Here is a 12,684-nt window from a genome sequence, read left to right on the forward strand (position 1 = left end):
CAAAATAAATTGTCTTGCATGTTCTTAGGATCGATGAAGCTTGTTGATGTGCAAGTACCAGTTCAATCAGTGTTCAAATTTCATCCTCGATGTTTTAGCAAGACCCTTAGCTTTCTTTTTTACAACTTTTAGGTGATTTTAAGAGAAAATTTGAAGGATCTCAAGAGCATGCTAATATTTCTCTGCATCCTCTAGAAAAAATCCCCTTTGCCAAGTTGAAATGATCAAATGTCTGGAAACATGGATTTCAAGGATTTAGTTATATTTGTGGAGGATTCTGGTATGATTGTTCCTCTATTTCATCTAAGGGAAAATATTTTAAATGCTTTCCAAGAGGAGAGTTTTAATGATATGGATTATAGGTTTTATTTTACAATAGAGTCTAAAAACGTGAATCTTTGAAATATTGAATCTCCTAATTGCAGAAGAAATGGTTGCAGTTTAAAACATTGGCTTCTACATAAGCAAGTGGCTCAAATGAATCCACAAAGAGTTGAGATTTATGAACTACAATTTCATGTTGTTCATCATGATCTTCTTATGGTTCTGGAAGCATAACCATTACTAGATACCTCTTAGACTTGAAATCAAGAATGGATTTATATTCAAGTAACCAAAAATGAGCATCGTGCAATGGTAAATGTTGAATAAGATTGTTTAAATCTAATCGGCATGCACTTACCATCGATAGAAAATATTTCATGTCATCTTTGGAAAGCTTGGGAATGGCATGAAGGCCCTTTCGAATGCAGAGGAATGAATCCCAACCAAAATGGCAATACTCACATGTGTTTCCTCAGCTTTCGCTGCAACAAAGACTGGACTCGCCTGAGGGATCACTGCGGCAATCTCCACTGACAACATCTCAATGCAAGGCACCCTCAACTTATCCCTTAAGCAGGGGTCGATCTACTTTCACTCTTCTGGGAAGAGGCTAGAAATGGATTCAACAAGCCTAAGGGATCACTGCAGCAACCTCCATTGACAACATCTCAATGCAAAGAACCCTCAACTTATCCCACAGGCAGGGGACGATCTACTTTCACTCTTCTAGGAAGAGGCTGGCAATGGATTCAACAAGCCTAAGGGATCATTGCAGAAACCTCCACTAACAACATCTCAATGCAAAGCACCCTCAACTTATCCTGCAAGTAGGGGTCGATCTACTTTCACTCTTCTAGGAAGAGGCTGGCAATGGATTCAACAAGCTTGAGGATTTTATCAGAGAGAGGAGGCTTCAACCCATATGGGATCACAATGTGATGGAAATTTCAGTTTTTTGGATTTGGTTTCCATAGAAAAATAGTTTGGAGTGTCAGATTGGGCTCCAAATGGAATGTACAAAAGTGATATTTGGTATTTATCTGTAGCTTCATGTCTCGAAGCGAGAATGAGATAGTTTTTACAGTATAAATAAAACTCTAATTTGTACCAGAATGGTAGTCTCATGCTTTTAAAGATGAACTTAAAGCTGGGAATGACTCACCATGTTTTGAATATATCGAGAAGAGGACAACTGCTTCAGGAAGATAGATATTTCCAACGACAAGAAGAATAGATGTCTTCGAGTTTTTGAATGATAACAGTTCCTAGCTCTAGAAAACCCTGCAGAGCTGCCTTATCTCCCTACAGAGCTATGGAAGTTTAGTTATTTGGCACTAAACACAGTCTCTGTAAGTTTGTCGATAGAACTGAGACTCTCTTGGAGTCGATCACCTGACCTGAACTTTGGATCAAACTGCATACAACAAGCACACCCGTATCATTCTTGGACTAAACTCCATCACCGATTTCCGAGGCCAAAAACTGTGCTCCTCTACACAGGGTTCGCTGTAATTTCCTGTTCCGATGGTAGTTTGACTCGGATGGTAATTTAGAAAAAAGGTGAACAATGTTTACCTGCAACCGTGATGCGGAGAAGAGAGGTACGTGAGGCCAGTAGACAGAGATATCTCGCTAGCTAGGTCCAGATGCTAAAGTACAGTATGAACAAATTCGGTCCTCAGTATCCTCCACCAGAATCACTTCCTGTCCATGAAGATTCGATTTATTCGATATTGCATTTGCGGCGATCAATGGACTGAAGATTAGGTAGCATTCGATATTGGGTCTGCAGCCATCAATGGATCGAAGATTCGATATTGGCTTTCAATGGCGATCAATGGACTAAAGATTAGGTAGCATTCGATATTGGGTCTGCAGCCATCAATGGACTAAAGATTCGATATTGGGTCCGATGGTAGTAAAACCATGATTCACAACTCTGGCATGTCATTTTCCCACATTATGAAAAAATTGTTGGGATGTCATTTTCCCGCACTGTGAAAAGTTTGGGGTTGGGAGGGAGTTTGGAGTTGGGAGGGATATTACAAAGTAAAATTAAAGTTTAAATTTTTTAAAAGTGTTAAATTTTCCAATGTTCAAAAAATAGATACAATAATTTATTTACATTATTTACACTTTTACATATTTTAGTTGTATTTGAGAAACTAATAGGATTAATGTTTTTGGTTGAGATATTAGGTGGTATTTATTATAATAATAAAAATAAAAATATTTTAATTTTAAAGTTATGTTTTTAGGTAATGATTTTGTTATTAAAGTTTATGGAGGCAAAATGTGAGATGTTGGAAGGAAACAAGTGCTTTTAACCTAGTTGTATTGAAAACATTTAGGTGTTCTTGCATATTAAGTGGGTAAAAATAAATTAGAGTATATAGTAAATGGATTTAATAGTTAAAAACAAGTGTTACTTTATTAAAATTCATATGTTAAATTTAGAAGGATTACACAAAGCTTAAGCTCTCACATCTATCCAGCTATTAGTACAATCCCTCATTGCTGCTCATGGACATAATAGACAACTCATATGCCTTCTCCTCTGTCCTCCAAGCCTCCTATTTCCTTGCGCAGATTTCCCTCACTGCTCCAGCTGTAACCTTGTGTGACACTAATCTCACACACTGCTCCAACACACTGTAAAACTGCGCAAATCTCAAGGAATGAATTCCTTCTACATGCAAGATATTTTCTTATAGGAAAATTCTTGCAATTGATAGTACATTGTCCCTGCCTTTAATCTCAACTGGGTCTTTGTCTGAACTAACATGCATGAGTTATTTATGAGAGAATATTTAGTTATCTGGAGTACACTAGTTTTATGCATGCATGCATTAACTGACTGAACTCACAATTAGTTCCTAAAACTATTTGGAACTAATTTAACTGGACTTAACTCAGTTAACTGAGCTAACTAATTACAACTCAATTACAACTCATCTTTATCTCTTTAATTAAGGCATAACTTCCTCAATCAAAGGGATAACTGTTGCATGACTTCACAAAGACTTCTAGCTTGAATTTCTCTAGCTAATTAACTCGAGATAAATTAATTAACTATTTTTCAAGCAGCTAGTGAGACTAAATTCGAATTTTAATTATCAATTTTAATTCAAGGACAAATTAAAATTGGAATATTCTTGTTGCCACATTTCAACACGTTTCAATCATGTTTCAACATTTCAATACAGAAACTTGACTAGTATGAGGGAGTGATTTTTTCTAGCAACTTAAACAAAAACCCATTGCATGTAAATTGGAGCTCAAAAATAAGATGGGTTCATATCCATAGTGTTAAAATTATAAGGGAAGGTTGGTTGTAAAAGGATTTTCCCATGATGAGGGGATAAACTTTCATGATATTTTTTCCATAGTTGTTAATTTAGCATCTATCAAGTTTCTATTATCCATTGGAACAACTTTTCATTTAGAGATGAACATATGGATGTGAAAACAACATTTCTACATGGTGACATAATGGAGGAGATTTGTATGACATGGCCAAAACCCTATATTAAAAAATGTAAAGTGTAATTGGTTTGCAAAATGAAAGTGTGTTTATATGGTCTAAAACAATCTCCCAAATTTTAATTTCAAAAGTTATTTCTTGTAGCTACTAGTGGTTTCTACCGTGCATATTTCAAAAATAATATTAAATGTTTTATGGATTTGTTCTGCCTATTTATTGAGTGATTAGGTTGAAAATAATGCAAGAGTTTTTTAACTTGTTACACTACTAAAATTTCTCCATATCCTTTACATTAATTTTTATGCATTGTTTTTTATTGCAAATGTGTTTATTTAGATTTCTACACATCATTATTTCAATCATTAGTGTAGGAAGTGTATTCTACACCTTTGCTTCCTTTCATTCTTCAAGCTCTTCACTTGGAAAATTAGATGAACTTATTTTCCAACCAAAATTTTATTTTCCTTTTTCTTTTTATGTTGTTAATGTTCCTTTGTCTTCATATGGGATACTTCAAAGATAACAATTACTTGTAGATTCTTTTCATTATCATCTGACTAAGATCTCATAATATCCATATTAATTTTAGCATAGTCTATTCAAATGACGAGATAGTTATTTTTTGAGCAAGCTAATCTTGTAGAAAAGGGACCCCAATTTTAGGAAAAACGAAGTTGAACATGGCCAAATTTTTAGCCATGGTCAACTCTCTCCAAGTTCCATGCAAGGAAAATATTTTCCCTGTTGTGTGTGGAGCATGATTGTTCAGAGGTCTTTGTTTCAGCCGGATGTATACCCCAGGAAGTTTTGTACACCCCTCCACGCGGGGGGGGACTTGTCCCCCCGCGGGGGTCCGAGGGGGACCCATCCCCCCCTGCTGGGGGGTCCGGGGGCCAGCGATCCCCCTGCGGGGGCTCGGGAGCAGCGCCCCCGAAGCCAAAAATAAATGCAAAATTGCCTTGTAAAAATATAGTAATTTCTAGTCAATCTGGGCCGTTCATTAGGCGGATGATCTGACGGTAGAACTTATGTTTAGTTTAGGGTTTTTTGCCCTAGAAGGAAACCCCTCTCTTTGTATGAGGGCATTGTATTTGAGGCTGTGTGATAGATGTGTATTCTGTGAGCGAGAAACAGAGAGGTGAGGCTGTGAGAGAAAATAGAGGATATTACAGCGGATTTGTTGTAGGTTGTGTCTCTTCATTTTGCTGGATAATAGAAAGGAAGGACTGGCTATTCGGGGTGGACGTAGCCCAAACTGGGTGAACCACGTATATCTGTGTCTCTCTTGTTTTGTGCGTTTTCTGTGTTTATATTTCTGCAATATTCTATGTGTTCCATTGCTCCGTAATATATAATTTTCTAACAACTGGTATCAGAGCCGAAGGTCTACTTGGCTGATAAACTCGCAGGAAAGAAGGGTTCCTTGTTCGAGTGGGAGCAATGGCGGAAGATGGTAAGTTTAGGGTCGAGAAATTTAATGGCCAAAACTTCTCGCTGTGGAAGATGCAGATGGAAGATTATCTGTATCAGAAAGATCTGTACCTACCATTGGGCGGAAAAACAAAGATGTCGACGGGTATGAAAGACGATGAATGGAACCTTCTCGATAGAAAGGCACTCGGAACAATACGGTTGTGCCTTGCTGCGTCAGTCGCCTTCAACATTTCGAAGGAAACCACAACAGAGGGTTTGATGCAGACGTTGTCGAAACTATATGAAAAACCCTCTGCGTCAAACAAGGTATTTCTTATGAAACAACTATTTAATATGAATATGTCGGAAGGTGGATCTGTTGCAAACCATTTAAATGACTTTAATACAGTTACAAGTCAGTTAAGTTCTGTAGGGGTAAAATTTGATGATGAAGTTAGAGCTCTGTTATTCTTGTGCTCATTACCAGAAAGTTGGAATGGTTTGGTAATGGCCATTAGTAACTCTATTTCTGGATCTAGTACTTTAAAGTTTGATGATGTTGTCAGTGCTATCCTTAGCGAGGAAATGCGACGAAAAAGCTCCGATGAGACATCGGGAAATGCTTTGAGTGCAGAGTCTAGAGGAAGAAAAATGAAAAGAGGAAAGAGCTCAGGATATCGCAGTAAATCAAGGAAAGGCAGATCCAAGTCCAGATCGGGGATAGTGTGCTGGAAATGTGGAAAGAAAGGACACATAAAGAAAGTCTGTAGATCTCGGAAGGGAAAAGAAGGAGATGCACAGCAAGAAAACAATCATGAAGCAAATGTGACAGGTGAGGTGTTACAAGATGCTTTGATTCTTTCTTTTGAAAATATTACTGATTCCTGGGTGGTAGATTCAGGGGCTTCATTCCATGCCACACCTGATAAGAAATACTTTCATGACTATGTTCAAGGAGATTTTGGACAAGTTCGTTTGGGTGATGATAAACCCTGTAAAAACGTTGGAATGGGTAAGGTTCTTGTAAAACAGCAGAATGGAAACCAATGGCTATTAAAGGAGGTAAGGCATGTTCCAGATCTAAAGAAAAATCTGATTTCAACAGGGCAGTTAGGCGGTGAAGGTTGTGTGACAACTTTCACAGATAAAGCTTGGAAGGTCACCAAAGGAGCCCTGGTAATAACAAAAGGCGAAAAGGTTGGTACATTGTATTTATGCAATGGTATTTCTAACTTTGTTAATGCTTTAACTTCCAAAGGAGCAGATGCAGCATTATGGCATCATAGGCTTGGACACATGAGTGAAAAGGGGATGAAGATTCTTCACTCAAGGAATTTGTTGCCAGGTTTGAAGAATGTTGATTTGGACTTCTGTGAGAATTGCATTTATGGAAAACAGAAGAGAGTCAGATTTCTCAGAGTTGGAAAAGAAAAGAAGAATGAAAAATTAGAGCTTGTGCATACAGATGTATGGGGACCTGCTCAAGTATCATCTCTCGGTGGCTCTCGTTATTATGTTACTTTTATTGATGATGCAACTAGAAAAACTTGGATTTATTGTATTAACAATAAATCTGATGTATTTGATACTTTCAAGAAATGGAAAGCTTTGGTTGAGATTGAGACAGGAAAGAAATTGAAGTGTCTTAGATCAGACAATGGAGGTGAATATTGCAGCAAAGAGTTTGATAGGTATTGTTCAGAGCATGGAATTCGAAGAGAGAAGACAGTTCCAAGAACACCACAAGAAAATGGTGTGTCAGAAAGGATGAACAGAACAATCATGGAGCGTGCAAGGTGCATGAGATTGCATGCAGGATTGCCTTTACAGTTTTGGGCAGATGCTGTAGATACTGTTGTTTATCTAATAAACAGAGGGCCTTCAAGTTCCTTGGATGGTGGTGTTCCGGAGGAAGCATGGACAGGTAAAAAGGTAAACTACTCTTTTTTAAAGCCTTTTGGTTGTGAGGCCTTTGTCCATATTGATAAAGAAAATAGAACAAAGCTTGAGGCAAAGTCAAAGAAATGTACCTTTATTGGATATGGTGTTAATGATTTTGGTTATCGCTTATATGATTATGAAAATCACAAAATCATTAGGAGCAGAGATGTAATATTCAATGAAAAGGTCTTGTATAAGAATCAGTTGCAGGAAAATAAGCAAGAAAAATAAAACAAGGAATACGCAGTTCTTGACGAAATCACTGAAAAAGTAAAGGTGCCTGAAAATAATAATAATCAACAACCACAACAACAACAACCACCACAACAGCAACAGGCACCCCAAACGCCTGAAAGTGGTGTTAGAAGATCTACCAGGATAAGTAGACCCCCTGAACGTTACTCTCCTTCATTATATTATTTATTGTTGACTGATTCTGGTGAACCTGAATGTTATGAAGAAGAAGTGCAGGTAGAAACCAGGAAGAAGTGGGAGCAAGCCATGAAAGAAGAGATGGACTCCATAGCACATAACCAGACTTGGGACTTAGTCAGGTTGCCTGCAGCTAAAACAGCATTGCAGAATAAATGGGTTTCAAGGTATGCCTCGGTTTGTGTTTACCTTTCACTGCTTAAAATGCTGTTGGATCATTGTAACTTCCAATTAGTTTCTTTTCAGTCATCCTGTTTTGCAATGACATGTTACAAAAAGCAATTGTTAATTTGGACTAAATTTATAACAATGCATGTTCCCAACAAAATGGAGTACTTTTTTGGGTCTTAAATAGCACCAATGAAAGTTGAGTCTGAAACCATCAGCCATTTGCTTATTCACTGTCCCTTCTCAAGAGAAGTACAGGCCGATTCTTTGACTCTGAACAGAGGTCTAGGTCACTGGCAAGGGAAGGACTGAATTCATGATAACTGGTCTGGGCACTCGCCATTATAAGGAGACAAAATTTTCTTATGGCATAATGATGACCTGGTTGTATATAGGAGTATTAATGCAGCAGAGCAAATTTAGGATCAACAAATATAGTCTACTTTTCTGTTTCTGAGTTGAGTAATATATATAACAGCATATTGCTAATGTTTGACAAAGCAACATACCAAGTTGGTGAGATTGGAACTAGGTTCCACACATGCACATGCATTGGCCCACAAGTAAACTAACCAGAAAGAAGAGTGACCCCTTCAACATGTACAAGGCAAACCTACACATGCACATGGAAACCAGTAAAAAGAAAAAAAACAGTCCACTAAACATGCATAAGACATATGTAGTAATTTGGACATACGTAGTCCACTATAAATGTGAAGAGGAACCTGTTATCACAAAATCAGGTACTGAGGGCTACCAATCAGTGAGATTATGTGTAACTATTTCAAACCAAGCTTTGGACTAAGGCTTAGCCTCCTTAGTCTGAGAGGGCTCTCTCACAGATTATGAATATTGATTAATGACAAGGAAAGATGGCTAACTCTTAAGACATATGAAGAAAATATGTTGGCTGGACCATTATCAAATTGTTTCCCATTGGGCTTATGGAGTCACTAAAATCTCAGTAAACAATGGCACTATCCTTTCATAGAAATCAGAGCACTTTACATCCAATGTTCAAACATGACTTACATAAAACACAGTTTGCCAAACATACAGGAAGTCAGAGCATGAAACATGAGTTCTGAGTGATTATGCCATAACAAAACTGTAAAAGAACACTAAAGAGAATAACCATCACACATTTGAACAACAAGATCTATTGTGAATTCTGAGAAGAAATAACAGTCATTTGTATTACTGAGCTCATAAACCAAAATAGTCTTCCTCTTGATCAATACATCCAACCCCTTGTCTATCTCTGTTTCAGCTATTTATAAAGTTCTTCTACCTGACTCTGATTCATCCGAGGGGAACTCGAAGTCCTTTTCTCATGACACCTATTCACCTTTAAACTAACTAATAAAAGTCACTTCTTACTAACTGACAGCTCTAGAAGCCTAAAACAAATAAGATTCTAATTCTACATCATGCTGGACATAACATTTATTACAATTAAGATTCATCCTCTGCCAAGTGGATTACTACAGCGGTAGCTTTGATGGCTTTAATTACAATGAACTTCATTCTTTGACATCTGCTCTCTTTCTGGCGGTGGCTGTGATGGATGTTTATAGCTGCTTGCTGATCTTTAATGCCACATCCTTTCCAATACCCTAAAACATAGGCCCCTGTTTGTCGGGTTTTGATGTGCTGTTCCATTTTGGTCGTCCAACACTAGAAGGCAGATAATTGATATCCAGTTGTTAATTCTTCATGAGGGATATGCGCCTTGGTCTTAGCAAAACTGTTCTTCCAATAATATCCTCCAACTTCGCATAACCCAGCTATGCAAGAATACCTCTAACCTCTTCTGCAACATACAAGAAAAAGTAAACCAAATCTCCAGGTATACCAGGAACCCTGCCCTAAATGCATCCAACGCTTTACTTCGTGAAGATTGATGTTGTAAGCTTGAACACTTAATTATCCTTAAAGCCAGCCCTTCGAAACAGTTCAACAAGGTACATAACCTATGGGTAGAAACAACAGAAGATGTGAAAACAATAGTCTGCTCCCCTTTTAAAAGCTGCAACAGTTTCTCTATGTGAATCAAGACCTTTGTCACTTATGGTTTTAGAGCTAGTGCTCGAGTTTTTGTTTTTTCTTTTTAAAACTGTGAAACAGCTCTTGGAAGAGCAGAGGATTCTTCTAATGGCTTTTGCAACTTGCTAACTTTTGAAAGAGTAAAAGATTTGACCAATGACTTTTTTTTTAGATTTCCTAGCCTTTGATGGAGACATGGGAGATGGACTATTTTGCTCCTTTAGAGGATAACTTTCAGCTGCTTCTTCAGAAACCATGAAACTTTGAACAGGCTTCAATTCCTTGACAAGGTCTTTCACATCAACATTTCCAGAACGAATAAATTTCAAGAGACAGTTAATTGTGGAAACCTTCAGAGAATTAACATGTTCCTCAGAAAGACCTTGACACTTGAGTAAATCAGCAACAGAAGCAAATCCTGTAGCCTTAGCTGCATTCACAAGCATTCCAATAGGAGCACAACCTTGTTTTTCATGAAAATACTGCAATTGCAGACATTTCTGCACTCTGGACACTTCCACTCCTCGGATTTAACAGCCTCTTCAACTTTTTCTCCATACCTGGCATGCTTATCAGCGTGCATGGAATTACTATAGAATTGAGTAAATTGATGAAGCCTTAAACCCCTGTTAATTTCTCAAACTCATCAGGATTCCACCGGCATACAGAGTTGAGGTGGAATGCAGCCATTTGAACACCCATTAAATGTAGTATGCGAGATGCTTCGGGTAATATAGAAGACCATCTCCAGGGCGTTCCTTTATATATGAATAGTAACGCCCAGCAAATGCCATTCCAGTGTGAACAAACGACTTTACTGCTATATTATATGCAAATCCCAACCGATAGTTCAGATCTGAGTTGAACAGCTTCAGCAATTTCATCCTCTGCAGAGGACTGCATACCCCTAGTCCGGATTTTCTGTTGCATCTTTTCAAGATAATCATCAATATCTTCATCCATAATTGATGGATCAACAACAAAATCAAAAAGCTCGCGGACAGCCATAACTGCTACTCCATTTTTCTTAAAGAAATCAGAGACATGAAGGCAATCCTCACGCAAAAAGTCTAACGCACGTGGATGATCAAGGTCTACAGACTGAGAAACATCAATACAATACAAATGACCCACATGATAAAGAATATTGTATTCACTTAAATCTCCATGCACAAGTTTGCATTTCTGATATATGGTACGCATCATGATGACAACCTTCTTTTTCCTTTTCTTGACAGCCTTGGGAATTTTCGTTTTTCGAGCTTCTCTCTTTTCTGCCTTCACCATCCTCTTATGCTCCTTCCGAGCTGTTCTTCTATCAACTTGTTGGTTTTCACTCAAAGAAGATTTGTTGTCCCCAGTTTCTGAAGCCACATCATCCTCGGAAGCACTTGAGCTACTCTGCTCAGATTCTGTTATCATATTTTCTAAATCCCTATCGAATCCTTCTCCGGATCTCTGATCAGCAGAGATTGAAACTGGAAAAGAATCTACAATCTCCCTGGCAGGCTGATCATTCACATTATCCAAGATGGCAGGAATAAGGTGCACCCCAGAAAGGTCTTCTTTCAAACCAGTAACTGTTTGATAGTATATTCCTTCAGTATTATTACCACTGGTAATCCGATCTATATCCTTTTCAAAATATTGTACCTGATCTAATGTTCTCGGGATGAAGGACTGAACAAATCGATGCCTTAGACTTCCTCTGACTTCACCTTGACTACTGGATCTTGCACATATGGAGATAAATAACAATAAGGACTGAGATCACTAGTAACAGGCGGGTAATATGAGCTTGACGGAGCTTCAATCCCCAAGTACCACGGTTGACTATGAGATGGCAGAGGATTATGATACCAATCACCACTGTAATCAGAAGTATTTACATGAGAAGATGAAACAGAATGCTCAGGTAAGTAAGGGACGTAGTAACAAGAAGGATCATAGTAATATTCATTTGGACCCATTGAATCGTATTGTTCAGAGCCACTTTCTGGATATGTATATGGCATGGCAGAGGCTCGGAGCTCTGAATTAGTTGAGGATTGCATGGGGTATGACATACAAGAATAAGAGCTGCTTCCGTATTCGTTGTTCATTCTAAACATTGATGATGGTGGCGGTGAAACCAGCTGTTCAAGATGCCCAAGCATGTGTCAAACTTTGCGAAATGAGCTTGCAGAATCTTTACAACTTCGATTGAAACATAAAGCGAAATAAGGATCAGGTAACCATAAAGTATCAATTTTTCTTGCCAGCTGTCATCTGTACACATATCTTCTTCTTCTCCTTATCTAAATCTCTGAACTGCAATGATTGCCGGTAACCACTGAAGCAAGCTGTTGAGAGAATCTAGGCTTGCCATCCAACATCTGTGCAAGCAGACCAACGTACCCTGCCTCCCCTAATGCTCTCTTTATTTCATCTGTCTGTGATAGAGTACAGATGGCCGAGGCTACCAACTCTTGAATTGCAGAAAATCCATTTTTGAGGAGAACTATGAGCTGCTTAACAAATCCAGAGGACCTCAAAAGGTTTCTAGATAATATGGATTGCGAGAGGCTGTGGATTCGAACAAATCCCCAATTTCGTAGCGCGCTACGAAATCACCTAAACAGGTAGCGCTGCGAAACTGCTAAAAAGGATTCATGCGCTACGAAAACACTTTGTCCTTAAGCTAGACTGAAAATTTTGGCAACAGAATTTTCAGTGATAACAGTGGCTCCACTTGGGATAGTGTGCCCTTGTGGTACACTAAGAACTCGCAGGTCCAGTGCCTTATCCATTGATGACAAACAGAAATTTGCTTGACAAGCATCCCTTTCAAGCTTCTGGGCCTTCACCTCGGGCTTAAGCTTGATGATCACTGTAGG

General features: G+C 38.3%; 2 protein-coding genes across 6 annotated transcripts in view; both read right to left on the reverse strand.

Annotated features, from left to right (window-relative positions):
* LOC149184411 (uncharacterized) overlaps window positions 1–12,684 on the reverse strand; it is a 90,849-nt gene that overhangs the window by 55,937 nt on the left and 22,228 nt on the right. The window lies entirely within an intron of this gene.
* LOC149184412 (uncharacterized) lies at window positions 10,634–11,910 on the reverse strand. The gene is made up of 2 exons (XM_089417987.1): window positions 11,669–11,910; window positions 10,634–11,534 (listed from the first exon to the last, which is right to left on the reverse strand). The coding sequence occupies exons 1-2, from the start codon at window positions 11,908–11,910 to the stop codon at window positions 10,634–10,636; spliced, it is 1,143 nt and encodes a 380-aa protein (XP_089274113.1).

Source organism: Pinus tabuliformis, chromosome 3_2 (genome assembly GCF_031772625.1).
Source record: "Pinus tabuliformis cultivar Carrire ecotype Pingquan chromosome 3_2, CPIR1, whole genome shotgun sequence".
NCBI lineage: Eukaryota > Viridiplantae > Streptophyta > Pinopsida > Pinales > Pinaceae > Pinus > Pinus tabuliformis.